Source organism: Struthio camelus, chromosome Z (genome assembly GCF_040807025.1).
Source record: "Struthio camelus isolate bStrCam1 chromosome Z, bStrCam1.hap1, whole genome shotgun sequence".
NCBI classification, from domain to species: domain Eukaryota; kingdom Metazoa; phylum Chordata; class Aves; order Struthioniformes; family Struthionidae; genus Struthio; species Struthio camelus.
The window spans coordinates 89598018-89617951 of NC_090982.1; the positions used below are offsets into that span (position 1 = coordinate 89598018).

At 44.5% G+C, this 19934-nt stretch overlaps 1 protein-coding gene across 1 annotated transcript; it reads right to left on the bottom strand.

Moving 5' to 3' along the window:
• Positions 1-364: 364 nt before the first annotated feature.
• On the bottom strand, positions 365-19449 carry LOC138064756 (complexin-4). Its single transcript, XM_068928619.1, has 3 exons — positions 19283-19449; positions 16058-16145; positions 365-592 (listed from the first exon to the last, which is right to left on the bottom strand). Exons 1-3 carry the CDS (start codon positions 19447-19449, stop codon positions 365-367), a joined length of 483 nt encoding a protein of 160 aa, XP_068784720.1.
• Positions 19450-19934: the final 485 nt, after the last annotated feature.

The window sequence follows — 19934 nt, forward strand, 5'->3', positions numbered from 1 at the left end:
AGAAGCACAATTTTGGTTAGAAAATACATTTAGTAGCATTTCTGAGGACTTTTTGAAAAAATGAAAAAAGGCACATTTTTTTCCCAAATAGTTGCTTACTAAGCCATTTTTTTCCATGGGGAAAAACATTTTGTTAAAAAAAAAAAGATGATCAGTTCCAACTTAGCACTAAGCAGTCACAGCACCCAAATGTTGACCCCCCGGAGGTGTCAAAGTGTCTGTCTGTCTGTCTGTCTCTCTCTCTCTCTCTCTCTCTCTTTTATATTTACATTTGCTGCTGCAGAGCTCAGTGGCGTTCTCTGCTGGCCCTCACCCCGCAGCCCCCATGAGACAAGGTTGAATTCACCCAGAGGTGGCATCTCTTCTACATCACCGAACATTTCTGCTCAGCAGCCTGCTTCATCTCTGTGAAGGTAGCTTGAGCCTTTTCTTTGAGTGCATCCATGTCCATATTCTGAATGTTTTGCAACTGTCCCAGGATAGAGTCCTTGTCCTCTTCCTCCACCTGATCTTCTGCCACCATTTTCTGAAGGTCTTCTGGCAAACCAACATCATCTCCAGCCATCTGTATTTGGTTCTCATCCAGTTCACTCTGATACAAAAACAGAGATAGAAAATAAAAACAATACATGACAGTATTTTCTGTTTCTGCTAGTCTAGGATCTAAAGCAACTACCCTGATTTCTGCGGGGTGGGAGGGGAGGGGCCTTTAGTAGGAATTGAATCAAATGCACAGACTGTTCAATTGAAGTTTTTTAGATGTGACTTATGAATTCAGGGTCTGAACGAGCCCCCATCCAAGCGGTAGGATTCTTCAAAAAAAGGTCAACTGTATTTCTTTGAAGGGTTTCAGCAGGGTTACAACTGAAGCCATCTGTATCACATGCCTTTTTTGGAAAACTTTCCTGTGATTCCACTACAAGTTACTTTAATTCAGCTTTTTGGCCCTGATCCACCAAGGACATGCTGCAGGACATACTGTCTAAGCAGTCGTCTGCTCTGCGATTTGGCACATGAGGCGAAAGCTCTAGAGGAACTGCCTGGCTGCCCTTCCCCTAATTGTCTTGTGGCAATATTTTTGGATATTGGTACCTACTTAAAACCTCCCACCCGCAGCCCCCACCCCCAACCCCATGGATGTGTGGGTCCTGCTCAGGAGGCGGCAGGGCCTGGTGCACCTCGGTAGAGCTCCCACCACCAGGGTCAGCGCCGTCCCGGCTCAGTGACCTCCCCTAGCAGGAAGAACAGCTGAGGCCGAGCTGCAGGTGCATGAGCCATGGGCTGCGCTTGGGCTATCCTCCGCTTCAGCACCAGCTGCTTTGGGCTTTGCAATTTTTATGTGTTTAAAAAACAACTTCCTCTAGGCCAATTAAGAGATTATACTTTTAAACAAAAAACTACTCTGCGCTCCGCGTGTATGCCCAGATGGTTGTAGTTGTGCATTTGTAATGCTTACAGGATATACATTAGATCCTGGAAAATGCAGCCCATGTGTCAATTTTGCAGGACTCAAACAAAAAAAAAGAATAAAACTATTGGTATTTCAGTGGTCTGCTGGAAAACGTCCAGGAGTCAGAAGGACGTGGGTGTTGTTGAGCAGTGCAGGTTAACTTCCTAGAAACCGGCCACTGGAATATCATGCTAGATTATCGGTTCCCTCCTCCTAGTTTAGAAAGTCAGCTCACTTTTCCTGCCATTTCTTTTGAGGCAATTGCTGAACTTCTGTTAATTCAACCTACTGATGACATTCAGTATTTTATTAGCTCAAAATAAGTATGGAGTTTGCCTGCCAGATCACTTTTTCATTTTTGTTACAGTTGGGGAGATAAAATAATCAGCAATTTTTAAAAAAAGTGTGAACCTGAGCTACTAAATTACATACATTTTGCTTAACGGGAAATATGGCCCTCTTTCTAATGCAAACCTAACAGCCACTGGGTTTTATTTGATTCGTGTTATTGCTTGTCACCTTTTGTATTAGAGGCTGGATCAGCAGGTGAATTCACCATACAGATATCTGTATTGAAATATATGGGTAGCAACAGGGCTGTAATCCTGAACAGACTCTCTTGCCAGTCAAAAAACCCAGATGCTTTACACACAGGTATACAGCGAGGTCTTAAAAAGTTTATTGCAGCAAGGTCTCTCACAAACAACACAAACCCTTACGAACGTCACCAGCGTTTTGTTCAATACTGCAACGTCACTCTGGTCACACTCATCTGGAACCCTTTTTTCTACGCCTCTTTTCGAATTTCATCATGGAGGGTCTTTTTATTGCTTTTGTCTTTCATATACTTTTTGTTCAAAAGCAGGACAAAAAGAGAATGCTCAAACTGTACAAAATTTCACATTAAAACAGAAAGCATTTCAGCTTGGAGCCCTACCATTTCAGAAGCTAGACGTACTGCAGGGCTTCTGACGCAAGTCACGTCTGAAAAGCTTTCCAGGTTTTAAGTGAACACTAACAGGAGCCTGCTAACCAGTTTGGGACTTTACAGTGAAGTATCTTCTACCTAGAACTTCCCAAAAAAACAAAACTCACACAGTTCCAAGAAACTTAGAAAAGAATGAATGGAAAAAATGTCTCTCTCGTCCCTAAACCACATGTCCAAACCGTATCTAGGTCTTCAGTTGGCATCTCTGGGGCGTGATGAAAAGCAGGGGCTGCCTGGTACATAATCAGAGCACTGTTGCAGCGCTGGTAAGTGGGGTAATAGGAGGACTTAGACAACAAAAGAGGATGAAGCCTGGGCATGAGTTTGAGAAAGCGAAAGGAGACAAGGGAAGGACCTGGTTAAGCAATTAAAAGGGCTGAGCGGCCGTAAGAGCTATACCCGCTTGCTTCCTGCCTGCCTGCTGAAACGCTCTAGCAGTGGGGCTATGTCAATTTTTCAAACAATGGTGATTTTGTTCACATTTTGCGGTGGATTCTGATGGATCCAGTGCTCATAAGAACGGGATATTTTGACACAGTTCACACATCAAAGATAAGCATTAATGCCTCATTACATCTCCAAAATGAAGCATGACAGCAGCAAAGGCCTGATATGAATAAGCAGCAATGCTGTCAGCAGGAGGTGTTTTTGCGAGTGAGAGGGGTCCTGGGTTTGCACGAATGAATGAATGTAAGAATGAATGAAAGCGTGTGCATGAGCATTGGCTGTGTAGTTTTAGGCCTTAGCAAGGAGACGAGCAGACGGCTCTGTTTGACTGCATAGCCGCTGTTCACTGCCATAGATATATATTTGCACAATATTACGTTTGTGATGACTGTACTTCTCTTTAACCTGACTTCCCCCATATCTCTTGTGAAAAATATGGGGAGATGTATCATGAGTGTTACTGGTGTGTGGCTAAAAGGGGTGAGGCCATCTCTTAACCCCTTCAGCTGTGGGTTGTTGCCATCAGAGTTGTGGGAGCTAGAAACAGCATCCCAATCCGCAGAAGTACTCTGTATTAACTGTGTAGCATAAGCCATGTGTTAAGCTTTTAATCACCAAGCCCGGCTATCAGAAGGGTTAACTGTTTTGAGAGTCTCCCAAGTAGCAGTAGAAAATGATAATAAAAGATATTGGGTTAATTACTCACACAGGTCCGTTAAGCAGCCAATCGCACGTTGACCACCCTTTAGCTCTGTCAATAATTTAAGACATCCTCACTGTGCACTACTGTATATTGGAGCAATGGCCGTGTGACACACACAAAGGACACTTCTGGAACAGGAATGATTATGTTTGGGCTGGTGCTGCACCGAAGGCCCCCATCCTACTGAAGTCTGAGACGTGATGCACAGCACAGTTTGGGGGCTCAAAGTGATCTCTGACCAGAGAGGACATTCAGACACGGTCTAAACTCGTACAATCTTGCTAACATCATTGAAATCCCACCCACTTCTACCGAGTTGGCGTTCAGCCTGGCCTTGAGTGGACCTAGTATCAGCTTCAACAGGGGAGGATCTCTCAAGAGCAAACCAAGAAGCACATAAGATGCATATGACTGCTTCTCTTTCTTCTGAGATTTTCAGTTCTGGCTCTGTTACTTTGACGTTTAAATGGAAACGCAGCATCGAGTATCTAAGTTGACCAGCTCTGAGCACTCATACCTAAAAGCCTGGAGCAGGGACACCGTGCTGGAGACGCCTGGCAGTTCCAGACAGCAGCTTGCGGTGAGGGCGTGAGCAGGGCTGGCAGCTCCCCACTGCCCCACTGTACACACAAAGGTGGGGACTGGCCAGGGCTGAGCAGGAAATGGATGGAGATGAGAGGGATCAGGAGACAAATCCAGAGGGTACCGCCCTCAGGAGAGGGGCAGCTGTGAGGGCCACGGGTGAATCCCAGCAGCCAAGTGGAACTGAGCTGCCTCCAGCGAGGAGCCTGCTGACCAAAATAAGACATTTCTTTTTTCTCTTTTATTGCAATTGTAACAAAATAACCTGCCCACATCTCCCCCAGGTACTCAGGAGACTCCCTGGGGTACGCGGCACGTGCTTGCCCTGAGGAAAGCGACAAGCGCTGTTTGCCCAAGGCTGGATACGGTTCCGACAGTGACGGATGGCCGGGCCGAACACCCCCACGCGGACTGCGGAGATCACCCAGAACAGGCAGCGCTCGCAGGCAGGGCAGTGGGGGCCCTGCGGGTGGTCTCTCTGGCCCCTGATAATCATACCCTAGACCAGGTGGCCTCTCTCCCGATGGCTTTCATCTCCAGGTCTCTCTAAGTGCTCGGCCACCCTTTGATGACCACTGAGAACACAGAAGCAACATCTATTACTAGTAAATTAAATATGCCTGGCACCGGTCTCCGGCCCTGAGGCCAGCTGGCCTGGACAAACCCACTGATATGCTATTGAACGCTCTTGCCCTACAAAACAGGGTGGTCCCATCTAACCGCCTGCTGGGAATGCCTGTCCTATAACCTGTACCGGCCCTGGGAACTGCTTGGGAGAGTGCCCAGGCCAAAACTGGGCCAGAGACCATTCTGACAATTCAGCAGCCCAGATGATAGAGTCCTGGTGCCCAGGACTGTTCCCTGACCCTGATTATGCAGCTGACGTAGTCCAGAGTCAGTGAGATCCGTTTTGTTACAGATATAATACAATAGTCTTTTTTTTTTTCATGAAGTCTGGTCATAGACAAGAGACGGAAGCTGACAGACTAATCTACACTGGAGCCAAAAGGTTTCCCAGCACCACCGAGCAACGTAACGCTGTCCTTAGGTTTAGCCTCCTTCACAAAATTTACCTATGTGCAGGGGCCCTTAGGTAAGCGCATGAGGACCTGATCCCGTGATTTGCCACCTGTAACGCACTGGTTACGTACAAAATCAGAGCTCAACTGTGGCTTGGCCTGCAAGGGGGAATTTTGGCAAGGAACACGGCTGACGCGTACAGCCAAAGGGCAGTTCCCCCATGAGCAGTCCATCACACGAGCGAGGAGCCACAGGTGTGTCCACCAGCCTTTCCCTGCAAACACCCTCCCTGCACAGGAATCGGAGCTCGGCGGCCAGGGAAGGTGCGCGGTGGCCGTGTGACACCCAGCTGCCAGGGCACCATCAGGTCATTGCCTGAACCCACCTCACCGGGACCCCTTGACCGAGGGCCGGGGACCCTTGCAGCTCAGCCCTGGTCTGGTCCCGAGCTGTATCAGAGGTACGCCTGTGCCTGGCCCATCCCCTGCTGAACCCAACTTGTCGATCGGTTTTCCAGGGTGGACCTTGCCTTCCCTGATGATGGTGCTGGACCCATGACTAGCTTGGCCCTGCCTGCCACAGTCTGAATTGGTGGGGCTGTGGCTCCCAGTGAGGGCGCATCCAGCGCCAGCTCCCGGGCTCCTGGCTCAGCCCATGGGAGCACCTCACTCCTGCTGCTCACCAGCATCCACACTGTACCTTCCTTTTCCCCCGTGGAGCCACAGCTGGGCCTCTCGGGCCTGTCATGGGCCCATACACTTTTTTTGATAACATCTACTGACTAAACATGTGGCTCTTCAGGGAAAGCACAGGGGAGACAAGGCCAATTTCCAAACTTAAATGGCTTTCAGCATCTTTTTGATTGCCGTACATCGTAAAGAGATAGCCACTAGGACTATCTTATTTCCTTGCTTGACCGTCTCTATTGTATTTACTTGTTATTACTGCTATCTCGTTCCTGATTCTAGACATTGAGTTTCTCAAAGTAACAGCATAGTTATTGCAGTTGGTCAGTCTGGTCCCACACTACTGATATTTTCGATGAAAGCCTTTCAGTAAACAAGCCTCAACTAATGAGACCAAGAACAGTCTCCAGCTGACTAGCTTTTGAAATATAACTTACGATGGAACATCTATTTTCACCTGATCTTAGGTAGCAGATCCCCCCACAAAAGTGACACTGCCCTGCGGTGTGGGTGTGGAAGAACAACTCACGAGAATATAAGTTGGCCGGATCGATGTAAGCAGCTTGCAGCGTCAGGCAAAAATTAATGTTCAAAACAGGCAGTAATAATGCACTGTGCTTTGTACGGAGGTGATGCACTAAATACTCTGGGGAGGCAAAAGTTGTCCATAAACCAAATGTCTCATGGATAAAAACATCTTTCTCATGACAAACCCAAGTTGACAATTCTGCTAATAGGATTAAGGTTCATTAAGGGACTGCTTTCTCTTATAAATCTGGCCCAGATAGCACAGAGCTTTAGATTTTGCTCTGAAAAAGAGGCCCTGCTTAGTCTTGAATTTCATGTTTCCATTTACCATGTGTGATAGGGATTGATACTGGTCATATTCAGAGTTTCTTTCCCACCTGAAATTAGCTTCATTTTTCAAAATAATTAATGCAGCTAGACTACATTATCACAAGTTTGAGAACATTTTGCTGTCATAATGTTGTATCATAGAGATGTACATTTTTTTCAGGGCCATATAGTACGCATGTACTAATTTCTTTTTTTTTCTGATATAACATATAAAATATATTTTCATAAAGAAAGCAGAGAAAACAGACTTCCAGCCAAGAAATGCTCTAGAGGCAGACAAACAAATGCAAAAGAGCATATCCTGCAAAATTTACTTGCTTCTGCTGCAAATCAGCACAGCTAAAGTATATGCTTAACAGCTCTGCTGGCTTAGAGTTGCTGTCCTACCTTGGATTGCCCACCGTTGGCATTGGCAGTTTGGCCCCAGACAACAGTTTGTGTATACCAAAGTCAAAGTGCTGCTGGAGCCGGAGCCGATCTCCGTTGCTTCTTCTGCGGTGCTATGAGGTAGCAGTGAACTCGTGGGAAGTTGGCCAAAGATGATGGCAGAGAGCTTAATGCCATCTCAGGATCAAAATAAGCATTACTGATGGGAGACTTTCAAAATCGCAGAGATACACCATGCTTCCCCTGACTTTATGTGGAAGCTGTCCTTAAGCCTTTACAGTTTGCCCCTTTGAGACTTGAAGCCAGGGCCTCACAGGGTACGGTCACGCTGCAGGGAAAGGCTGTACAACATTCGCCTCCGAAAGGAAAACAAAGCCTGGCAAAAAATCGAATGGTATCTTTCTACTCATCTAAGTAAAATGCAAGTGTTTAGAGATTTAAGCCTATAATCCAATCAACCACTTAAAATCTTGTACTCCATTTTTTTGCATAACTAGTTTTTCTGTAATTAAATGTGCCCTCAGGATAGGTTTACCGCTTTCTTCACTTGTCACTATGCTGAGCACCCACCACCCAGAAGTAGTATATTGCAAGTGATTACTGAAGAGCATGGTGGACAATCTGCTCTCTTCCCATATATCCCTGTAAAGGGCACCGGCCATGCATAGCACTAACGCATATCCATGCTTCTCCAGGCACGTCCCTTTCTCTTCTAGCTGGATTTTCTGTCCAGAGGAAATCTGAAGATGGACTGTATTTGTCTAGACTTTATGATGTCAAGCTATAGCTCTGAGTGAGCGTCTACAACTACAACTATCAATTGCAGAAATGAAAAACCACCTTTACACACACACACAGTCAGTCCTGCACTTCCATCAAGCCCTGTGATTATGCAGGCCGTGTGCTGTGCACAGACAAAACACACAGTTTATCTGCTTCATTTGGGGCTGCACTGTCAATCTGAAAAGCTCAGCAACTTTGGTTCATTCCAGACAAGGAGGATTCGTTGCAGATGGTCTGTTGCATTTGTAGGAGGCACGCAGGTCTGATGCCTCCTGGAACCGTGAGACTACCTAGCGCAGGCAAAGTTACTTCTCTACACGGGCATGAGGACACAATACCAACACCTCTATGTAGTGACAAAGACACCAAAGTTTAAGTACAAGTGTGTGGCCTTGGTAACCACCTACAAAAGGTTCACGGGGTGATAACCTTCCGTTTAAAGGGGAAGCTCCATTTCAATGAGAAGATACAGGCGTAGCAATAGTCCTTTTTTGAAGATTAAAAACTGTGTGTCCTCAGATTATTTTAAAAGACAAATGACCTTAAGGAGGGTTGTTGATCTGAAATGAGATGTTATATAAAGCTGTATTGACTTCAGATTTGCTTACAAAAGCTTCATTCAGCATATACACTGGGGGGAAGGACTAGTTGAGGTAGCTTAAATGAGGCTTTCTCCACATTTTTCCCTTGTTTCTTTTTTCCATAGTTCCTGTCTCAAAACATTCTACAATACTTTTTACGTGTACAATTTTCTTTGTTGGAAAGCCAGTTTGTAAGGTTTTGGTCACAAAAAAACCCCTAACAAACATGTTTTTCAAAGTTAGAGAAAAATATATTTTTAACCTCTGATTATGAATGAGGCCTGCCAAACTTTTTGAATGCAGATGGTATGATTTTATCTTAAGTCATAAGGTTGATTCACTTTTCAACCATATCATGATTTGCTTTTAGATTCAAGCACATGAAGGTGTTTTCACCTAACAGTGCTGTAATTTTATGAAATTGGCACTAGAGGGCCTTTGATGGCTCAGGTTCAGAATCAGCATCTTAACCACTGCTCCATAGAAAAGACACATCGTTTATGACCTGCATTCACATAATCTAATCACTTTGAGCTTAGGTGGCTTCGTTTTCTAATTTTTAATTGTGTGACTGCTAGGTACTTCACTCCTGCCACTTCTGATGTTTCAGTGGACAGTTCAACAGCCAGAAGAGGATCACAGAATGGTGGAGGTTGGAAGGGGCCATCTAGTCCAACCCCCCCTGCTCAAGCAGAGTCGCCCAGAGCACGTTGTCCAGGATCGTGTCCAGGCAGGTTTTGAATATCTCCAGCGAAGGAGACTCCACAGCCTCTCTGGGCAACCTGTGCCAGCGCTCAGTCACCCTCACAGGAAAGCAGCTTTCCCTCGTGTTCAGACAGAACTTGCTGCGTTTCAGTTTCTGCTCATTGCCTCTTGTCCTATCGCCAGACGCCACTGAGAAGAGTCTGGCCCCATCCTCTCGACATCCTCCCTTCAGATACTTGTACATATTGATCAGGTCTCCCCTCAGTCTTCTCTTCTCCAGGCTGAACAGGCCCAGCTCCCTCCGCCTTTCTTCAGAGGAGAGATGCTCCAGTCCCCTCGTCATCTTTGTAGCCCTCCGCTGGACTCCCTCCAGTAGCGCCATGTCTCTCTTGTGCTGGGGAGCCCAGAACTGGACACAGGACTCGAGGTGAGGCCTCACCAGGGCTGAGCAGAGGGGCAGGATCACCTCCCTCGACCTGCTGGCAACACTCTGCCTAATGCACCCCAGGAGACCATTGGCCTTCTTGGCCACAAGGGCACACTGCTGGCTCATGGTCAACTTGTTGTCCACCAGGACTCCCAGGTCCTTCTCTGCAGAGCTGCTCTCCAGCAGGGCAGCCCCCAGCCCGTACTGGTGCATGGGGTTATTCCTGCCTAGGTGCAGGATCCTGCACTTGCCTATGTTGAACTTCATGAGGTTCCTCTCCGCCCAGCTCTCCAGCCTGTCCAGGTCCCTCTCAATGGCAGCACAGCCCTCTGGGGTATCAGCCGCTCCTCCCAGTTTAGTATCATCAGCAGACCTGCTGAGGGTGCACTCTGTGCCTTCATCTAGGTCACTGATGAATAAGTTGAACAGGATTGGATCCAGTATTGACCCCTGGGGGACACCACTAGCTACAGGCCTCCAACTAGACTTTGTGCCACTGATCACAGCCCTCTGAGCTCTGCTGTTCAGCCAGTTTTCAACCCACCTCTCTGTCTGCTCATCTAGCCTGTACTTCATCAGCTTGCCGATGAAGATGCTATGAGAGACAGTATCAAAAGTCAGTATCAAAGAAGTCCAGGTAGACAACATCCGCTGCTCTCCCCTCATCCACCCAGCCGGTCATTCCAGCATAGAAGGCTATCAGATTGATTAAGCATGATTTCCCCTTTGTGAATCCACGCTGACTACTTCCGATCACCTTCTTGTCCTTCATATAGTTGGCAATGGTATATAGGATTAGCTGCTTCTTCAAACAGTTGAGCAGAGGAGATGGCAAATGTTTCTGTATTTAGTTGTGCTTGCCACAAACAAAACGTATAAATATACAGTTCCATTGCTCAGGTTCAAGGGAACCTTTTAAAATTCCTTAGTCATATATGCCTTTGCTCCCAAGTTGCGATAGGCTAGTGGGCTCAGACCAAAATCGCGTTAGGGACTGTCAAGAAGTTTAACAATAGGGGTGATGGCGCTCCAGCACTAGAGAGTGTGCCCTGGCATTGAGTCATCTATCAGTTTAGACGTAGCACTAGATTCACAGAGCACTGAGATACTGTCCAAAAAAAACCCCTCACTCCCAACTGGTAAACTTTTAAAAAAAGCATCCTGCTCGAGGAACCCTTCCCATCTATTTTGTTCTGTCAAGCTGGAGGGGTTGTACTAACCTAGGGCCAGGAGCACCACCAAAAACCCCTGATAGGAAAGGGAGCAAGTGGAGCCATTAAGCCCACTGCCACTCATGGACAATCAAAAACAAGTGCCCCTGCGGATTCAGATATAGACAGAAGTGACTGAAGGAACCCTCTATTAATTCATGAATTTATTTTGAGGAGCATGACAAGTGATAACTGGAAAAGGAATTTGAAAAGATTTGTTGCTGTGGAAGAAGATAGCAGAGATGAGTTGTGCAGAGGTGGCTATAAGGTCTATGGTCAGTCCTTGAAGATAATGGGAAAGCTATGAAAGCATTCTTCATAGTGAAACTTTCACTGATGGTAACTCACCAAAGGATTTCCGCTTGATTCAAGATTTGCTTTGGGCATTTGGTCCCAGTCTCAAAACCCCATCTCAACCAGAAAAATATCTTTTGGTTCATATAAAATGCAAATTAGGTATAAGAAAACAGGGTAGATCATCTTAACACGAAAGAAATCCTTTAGAGCTGAATCCCACTGACCTGAGTTCCACTAAAAGACAGACTCTCAAACCAATTTTCAACAGGGCAACTTCGGACAGCAAACGGAAAGCCACAGAAACTAATTTGCTAAGAAATCTTGGCCCACCCTTCCACTCATTTTTTTCAAATTCTTTCCAGGTCAAAGATAAGGAAGGGTGCTAAATATCTTCAGTATCTTTAATAGCTTTGGCCAGGTTAAATTCACTCCACTGTGCTCAAAAAAAGCAAGAAAAAAATAGTTTGTGCAGAGGGGTCTAATACTGCTAGTTATGTTTGACAGAATTTTTTCCACATTAAAAAATGTTTCTGTAGAAAAAAGTGTGGTATTTTGCCACATCAAAATTTCCACAACAGCAAAACCCTCACCAATTTAAAATAATGATTATGGGTTTTTTTTTTTTTTTTCTAACAGTCACCATAAGAAACTGTTTCCAGAAAAAAATAGCTTTGGAGAAGCCTCAAAGTTTTGTTAAACAGCAAATTGCTATAAATTTTTCATTAAAAATATTATTAATAACTTCATAAGAAATCCAAGGAGGAAAAAAAAAAAAGAGAGAGAGAGGTTCCTTTTAAATCCAGCCGTACAGTACAATAAAAGGCAATGTTTGCAAAGCTCTTTTCCTTGTATTCAATGACTCCTATGGGTAATTTTGGGCCATGGACTGGCCTTTATAGCAGAACCTAATTCATACAAGTAGAACAAGTATTCAGCTGAAAGGAAGAGAAGATAAAACCAGTAATTTTTCAGGTAATTGACGCCCACTGAAGGACATAGGCCCTGTCATCTAAAGGCTAGCGTTATCCTGATTTAGGCTATCTATGTCACCATGCAACCCTTCATTTTTCTCCCTCACTTCAGTATAACACCTTCCTCTTGTAGGTGCGAGAAGATGCTATAGATATTTCAGACTCACACAATCTCTTCCCAATCCTTGTACTTTGGCAAAGTTAAAATCACCAGACTTGACAGCTCCTGGGAAGATTTCTCCCGCAACTTTTCTTTAAGTTGGCTCTTAATAAGGCAGCTGCCCATAGGTCTCAGGTTGACTCTTTATTCCCTGCTGTTACGTAATCTCTGTGATGGTAACCCTGAGCAATTATGAATGAAATACCCTGGGGCACTAATAATTTGTTAGTTGAGGGTATTTTGAATGTGTTGTACTCCCTGTTGATTGTTAATTTCATTACTGCTGCTTACTTAATATAGAGACTAAAAAGTTGCATGGAGACTTCTCAATCTTGACTAGGGCTATCATCCCAATTAAATTCCTCAACCCAGAATAGAACCTGCAGGAAAATGTTAGCTGTGATACTGCTAGAATATTATAGTTATACTGATATAATAATCTGACTCCAATCTATCTGGGCTCACAACCACAGAGGCGCGTAGGCCCTTAATCTCCTTGAAATCCCTTGGAGATCAGCACCTAGATACCTTTGTAGCTCTGTACCACAGAGCAGGGACCTGGACATTCAGTTAAACACATCTCAGTTCATGCTATTTGTAATCTGGATGATGCGTAAGAGGCCACCAAAACAAACAGAAGTCCACATCTTCATGCAACGGACCAGCAAGCTCTGAATTCAGCTGATTGCAGGAGGCAGGGAACGAAAAATACAGCGAGAAGGCAGATGACAAGGTCATAACGCTATCTCCAAAGGGAAAAACAAGCAGAGAACCCTAGATGACATCCATTATTTCCAGGAGTCATTTGCTCAGACAACAAAATTTCAGCAAGTCACTGAAGTCATATATGGCATAACTGTACCCAAAGTTCAGGTTCAAGCTCAAGTTTGTGAGCACAGCATCAAAGCTCAGATTGTTCTGCTGATTCCAGCTAAAGCACAGGAAGAACCAGTGCCTTAGGGATTACGGGTGGGATTCGTCTCACCTAACTTTATCTGTCTGGTCAAAAGTGGCCTCCCTCTGAGAGACATGCACCAATGGGTTGGAAGGTGAGCCAATCCCACATTAAACACTTATCTCAAAGCTTTGATAGGTCAAGCTAGAAGGGCTGGTTGCTTTCCACTAATGACAGAGTCCCTAAATGACTAGCTTGGGTTAAGTACCCAATTTTTAGCAACTAAATTTAGATGAGATGGATTTTTCACTTTCCCCCATTACAATGAATCAGGAAAGCACTGGAAAGTACCGAACAGAAAATAAACGGCAAGGACTCAGAGCTGGCAGGCAGCACTAGCCACACAAACTTTCAGTTGCTCAGAAGAGTCAAATGCCTCCTTATGGGATATAAATGAAACCTTCAATAAATGCTAAGATCTTCATGGCAGTAGTTCTGAACAAACGTATGATCCAAACCTCTGTGCAGGTTGCACTGTCCCCTACTACCTCCCTCCTGCCCATGGAGTGAGCTCACAAAACAAGACAAGAACAACTTTTTCAGTCACTGCACCCTGAGTTACTTTCTCTGTGTTGGAGCTAACAGCGCCAAGTACTCTGGACAAAATGGAAAAGCACACCAAGTGGACAAAGCCACATGCTACGACCAAGTGTGACAAAACCGTGGCGAAACACAAAGTCTTCTCATCCCTGGCCCAGAGCAGAATTTCAAGTTTCAGGGCAGCCCTATAGGGACTGTAATAAAGGCCTTGCTAGTCATTTGCACAGATGGCTCTTCATCCACTTCTTCACAAAGAATGGAAAACAATCTTATCAGGAGCTTTACAGATGTTGAGTACAGCAATAGTAAACATTTACTGATGACCTGGAGATTTTGCAGAAAATGGAAAACTCTGTTCTTTGTCCTTGTCTACAGGGGCAGGGCTTTGCGATGCACCTCACTCAGTATTTCACTGCCCAGTCACTCATTACCATTAGATCTTTCTGTAAGTTCTTGAGAGCTTTCATTTCACCATCCTTAACAATTCTGTACGATCACTGAACTTGTCGCCCTGCTATTCACTACTCTTCTGGCCAACTAATGAACGTGTTGAACAGCACAGATTTTTGTGAAAATCTCCCCGGTTCTCTCCCTTGCCATCGTGAGGAGCTGATTGTTCCTACCCTTTCTCGTCTAGCTTTTAAACATTACCTAGTTCATGGACCTTCCTTCCCATCCCACCACGATGTCTTTTCTTTAAAAAGTCTTCAGGGAAGGACTTTGTCAAAAGTTTTTTTGAAAAACTGGAACTAATCATTTTCACTTCTGTGATTAGTCATTTCTTCCGACAATGCTAATAGATTTGAAAGGCTGGGCTCTGTGACAAAAGTTGTATTTCTCTTCCCCCCGCCCCACCATCAGATCATTTTTGCCCATAGATCTACTTTCTTCTTTAGTACAGTTTTCCCCCTGTTTCCCTTACAGAAGTCAGTTATTTATTTGTTGCTCCCTGTACATCCCTTGGAACCTTTTTTTTGAAAATATCTTCACATTTGCCGTCTTCTGAGGTAAAGCGACAGACCACGTACCTCAGAAAGTTTGGCCATTTCATAATTTGAAATCCTTAAGAACTCTTGTGTAAATACTGTACGCTGCTAAACAACAGACTACGTTTTAAGTTTTGTCCATTTTAAAACCTCCTCTGACAAAACTGAGCTCTGATTCGCCCCCATAAAATAAAAAAAAAGCATCATAAGGAAACCTACCTAGAATCCTGCATAGTGAACACAAATTCGCATAACTTGTCTGCTATGGCCTTATCTTCCTTGTTCCTTTTGCAGGATCTTCCAAGTTGTCAAATGCTATTCTGGGTCTCGCTCCTTTAGCTCACCTCAATTCTCACCCATAGTCTTCAGAACAGATACCAGCTTTCTCCATTATAGAAAAAAAACCACCACCTTGTGCCAGGTAATCACCTCCAGAACATACAAGTTTCATGATTTCTCTTTTTAAATAGGCAAGATCTGTCTATGTTTAGTACTGGCTTAGTGCTAAGCATTTGATAAACAAGAGTTTGGTAGTTAAATCCTTGAAAACATGGAACAGAGAGAATAACAGAAACAGAATAAACAGGGGAGCCAGCCCTCATGCTGATACAGGAAAACACTTTGAATACAGCAGAGAATTGCCTATATGTGTGTCTGGATGTCAGGAAACTATCATCACCCTAAATGCTAACTATGCTTTCTACCATGATCCAGAAGTTATTGCAGCTACTGCCCACTTTTAACAAACCTCCAGATTTCCCCATTACTGAAAGCTTCCATTGTCTATATTTTGGTTTTCCTGGGATGATTGGACAAGCTGTCTCAGCAGCACTAAAGAAGAAAGAACGGAGGGTTTGCTTGCACTTCTTAGAAGAAGATAGTAAAAATAAGCATTCAAAAGTTTAGGAAAATTTGTGCTCCACAGCTCATGGAAGAGTTTTCGGGTTTTTTGTTTATTTGCTTTTAATTGTTTTATTTAGCTGTTTGTATGTTGCTGAGTTAAGAACACGTATACTAATTGCCAGATCGGATCAGACCAGAGAGTCTTCTTGCCCAGTCTCCCACCTCGGACCCGACAGCAGAGAGAAGGATTACAAGAATCTTTCCAGTAGATTTACCTACCAGGCAGAAAGAAGGGGGTTGATAACAACCAGCCACTAGTGAAAACTACGGCCCTGGTCTCCTCTGTTTCTTCTGAGCGGCGGTGGGAATCCCACTGATGAAGGCAATTTGCTGTTTTTGGAACTGTGCCTCAGCAGGTCACGAAGCTGTTTCAAAATCGGTCATTGAACTAGATCAAGCCCATGAGCTATGGCTTACCTTAGGGAGTCTATACTTTTCTCTCAGATGAACCCTCAGACAGGCTCTCTCTGCCTTCTTCTGTGCAAATGCTGCATCTCTTTCCATCCTAGAAATCAGAAAAAAAGGTTCCTCAGGATACCAACAAAATACCGTCTTTTACACTGAACCAGTCTCTCAGCTGTGGAAAGCTACACACAGACGTTATTCCCAAAGTTATATAACTTGTCCAAAGGCACAAAAGGAGTTACTGTTAAAGTGATATCAGAGGTGCAAGACTTCCTGAATCACAAGCTTGATCTCAGAGCAGTTCCCATGAGTCCTGTGAAGAATAAAGGATAAGCTAGCACTGCTTGTCTAGATGCTGTACTGATGCTAGCTCTTATTACTCTCTGTAACAATGAACAATTCCAATAAACGTAAACAGCACAGAAAAGTTAAGCTTGTTCCTTGCTTATTCCACCACGGGCACTCACAGAAATGGGGCTGCCTGCCAGTGTTCCCGTCCTACAAACGTAACGTGCTTCACGGCAAATAAAAACACAGCACAATGTCAGAAGGGTCTTTCTGAGTCTAGGTCTTTTTGGTCTTTCTGACCAAAAAGTTCACTCACCCTGCAGTCATCTCCGACAGCAGACAGTAACGGACACTTAGAGAAGGAATTTAGAATAGGATAAGTATGCTGTACCATAGCTGCCCAGCTTCCAAAAGTCTATGTTTTAGGGACAAACCAGGGACTAGTCCCTACATGAGTAGGGACTACTTGAGCTGGAAATTGGCTCTACTTCATTGTCTTTAATAGCCCTAGATGGCCTCTGTCATCTATGACTTTGTCTAGTCTCTTTTTGAATCCATTTATTCTTCTAAAATAACCTGTGGAAATGAGATCCACAGCTTCAGTTTGTGGAGAAGTACTTATTCATGATTTTATAAAACGCTTTTGTTAAATTTAAGAACTCTTCAACATAATTATTGATTCAATTACTCATTTATTTATTTGCAAGTTGCGTATCTGCAGATCTTCTTGGTAACACTGGATGAACATTCACTTTTTACTCTCTTTTGCTCAGAAGAAGTTTCATGGAAAGCTTCAGGCAAATTTGGTTTTGTTCCAATATATGTATTTTGTCATATCAAAACTACCTGCAAGATGAAAAATTATTTTTCCTCTGCTTCCACAAATTAATCTTTGGGTATTTCACCCCTCTCTTTTTTTATTCTATTATAATTAAAAATAAATTACAATAAAAACAGGATCATTTCAGCTGGAAGCCATCTTAAACGCTGTGGAAGCGAGCTTCTTTCAAACAGTCATTGCCGGGAAGACTGGAAAGAGATTTTTCTCCCCTTCTGGCACGTTTTGGCCCTCGTTCTCCACCTTCCTCTCCACCACCTCCGGAGGAGCAGGTAGCAGTCCCAACTGGCAACGGAACACGTTCACGCAGGCTGGTGCCCTCAGCGGTACTACAGATGCCTTCAGGCGTCCTGCAGGACTGGGAGACAGCAGAGGATTTTCCTCCTCAAGCAGACTGAGCCGCTCACTTGTCCTGGCGTCACGGGCAAACTCAGCAGATCTCACTCTGCCAGCGCCCTGCCTTTGCCCGGGCCCTGCGGTCTTGCCGACTCCTCCGCTTTGGTGTTTTGGAGGACTTAATCATTGCCCGGATCACGAAGCTTTGCGGGAAGGGGAAAGAGATCCAAGGGAGTTTCACGGCAGGCGAGAGCCGGCGATGCACCGCACAGACCGGCGGTCCCCTCCGGCTTGCGATGCGGGCAGCAAACTCGCCAGCCGGCTGGAGGCCGCTTGGGCCCGCGCACGACGCGTTCGCCCGAGGAACGGCGGCCAGCACCTTTTCATGAGTTCGGCCACCACAAACAAACCAGACAGGCTCACAGAGCTGGGACGGTCACGCGCCAAGGCCAAAGTCCTGCTGGAGGCCCTGTCACGCTGCGACCTCCAGCGAGGGGCCTCCCCTCCCCTCCCCGCTCCCCGCGCGGCTGCGGGCCAGCTAAAACCCAGGCAGCCCCGAAGCAGACGTTCTGCCGGCGAGCAGCATTTCGGCCGGGCGTTTGCGTAGCCGCGCCAGCGCGCTGCCCTCAGCCTTCGTTTCTCTCTTTGAGAGCACTTCCGGCACTCTTATTACAGTTCCCGGCGACATATGCCATCCTTTAAAGCATTACAGAAACAATTCTTTTCTTTTTTCCCAAGCGTTTTCTCTGCCCCAGAAACCCCGCTTTCCTTCTCACGCTCAGTAGAGCACCTTTCTGAGGCAGGTCATTCTTTCTCTTTTAAACACCACTTGAAAAAGTTCATAACAAAATATTCTGTATTTTTTTCCAAAACAAGTGATAACTATTCACGTTTTTTTATGACAGAAATGACTACTGCTAAATATAGCCCTGAATACCTCGTAAATACCACCAGTCATTAACCTTTCACCTATAATCATCTTAAATGAAGGATTTACACAACCATTATGTAATTGATCATTAGAGGAACAGATGCATCTGAGATTTAAAAAAACAATTGCTTTCTTCATAATTATGCACGATTTAAACTCCTACACGTTAAAAAACCTTTTATTTTATCTCTGTTCTGATATTTAAACACAGTGAATGGTTAAAGATCATAATTACCGACAAAATCAAGTTATTGAGGTTTAATCGGACAGTTGAAAAGTTCTGCTTTATTTAGTAGATTTTAGAGGGGAAAAAAAACCCTGAAACTGCAACTACAAAAATATTAACTATCTTAAGAAAAGTTTTCTTTAGATAAATATCACCTGTTTGAACGTAACACTCTCTCGTTACTTCTTTGTGTCTGCCATGATAAATGTGGACAAAAGAAAATATTAGATATTTAAAGTATACGCAGCATAGAGTTCTAGGAGAACAAATCAAACACGTTTTAGCATTAACTACTGCTTGACAACCGGCTTTGTAACAACGGAAACATTTCGATAGGTATGGTAAACCCAATTAATAATGAATCTAGTACATCAAGGGGTGTAGGAGAGTGTTGGAAGACGAGGGGGAAAAGGGGAAAACATAACATTTTATTATCTCCAGTTGTGGACTTTTATTTTGGAAAGTCTCTTCAGCAAAGACCACTCTTACGGTCTTTCGCGCTTATGCTTTAAAAAGGGGGAAGAGAACTAGATGTTTGGCTCTTTTTCTGCTTTATTCTTATCTGAACCAAGTCACCAGGAATCCGCCCAACACTGACAATAAGGAACAGGTACTCACTTCTCCTCAACCACTTGCTTTTGATACTCCTCGTACTCCTCTCTGGTCATTCCTGCGGCTGCTGCTGGGTCAGAAGGTGTGCTTTCTTCTTTGCTCTCTTCCCCTCCACCTCCAAGTCCCAAATTCTTTACCTGGTTGCTCAACATACTTTTCATGAGGAAGGCCATCTTCTTCACAAGAGAGGAAAAAAAAAAAAAAAAGAGACTCCTACAAGCAAACAGCTACAACAGCGCCCAACCAAACCAAAAATGTTTTCAAAACCAACAATTGTACGCACGAGAGTTACTTTAGCCACAGCAGCTCTTCAAGGGCATAATGCTAGTGAAACGTGAATGCCAAAACCAGTTTGTCAGCCATAATCTGGATTAAAGCAGTGAACTCCTTAATATCTAGAGGCAGATGGTTCAGATTACTCCCAAAAAAATCATTAGATGCAGCTACCTACTTTTTATATTAATACCTTAAGCTAATTGTACACAAAAATTCAATTATAGTGTGCAAGAGCGTTTTGACATCTTTAATGTGGAAATTCCCAATTTCAGAGTCCAAAACATTTCCTGGAACATAATGCATGTGAATTAAAGACCTGGTTGATTAAATGGCCACAGCAAAATTGTAAAATTTGGGCTACTGAGCAGAAAATCCCTTTCAA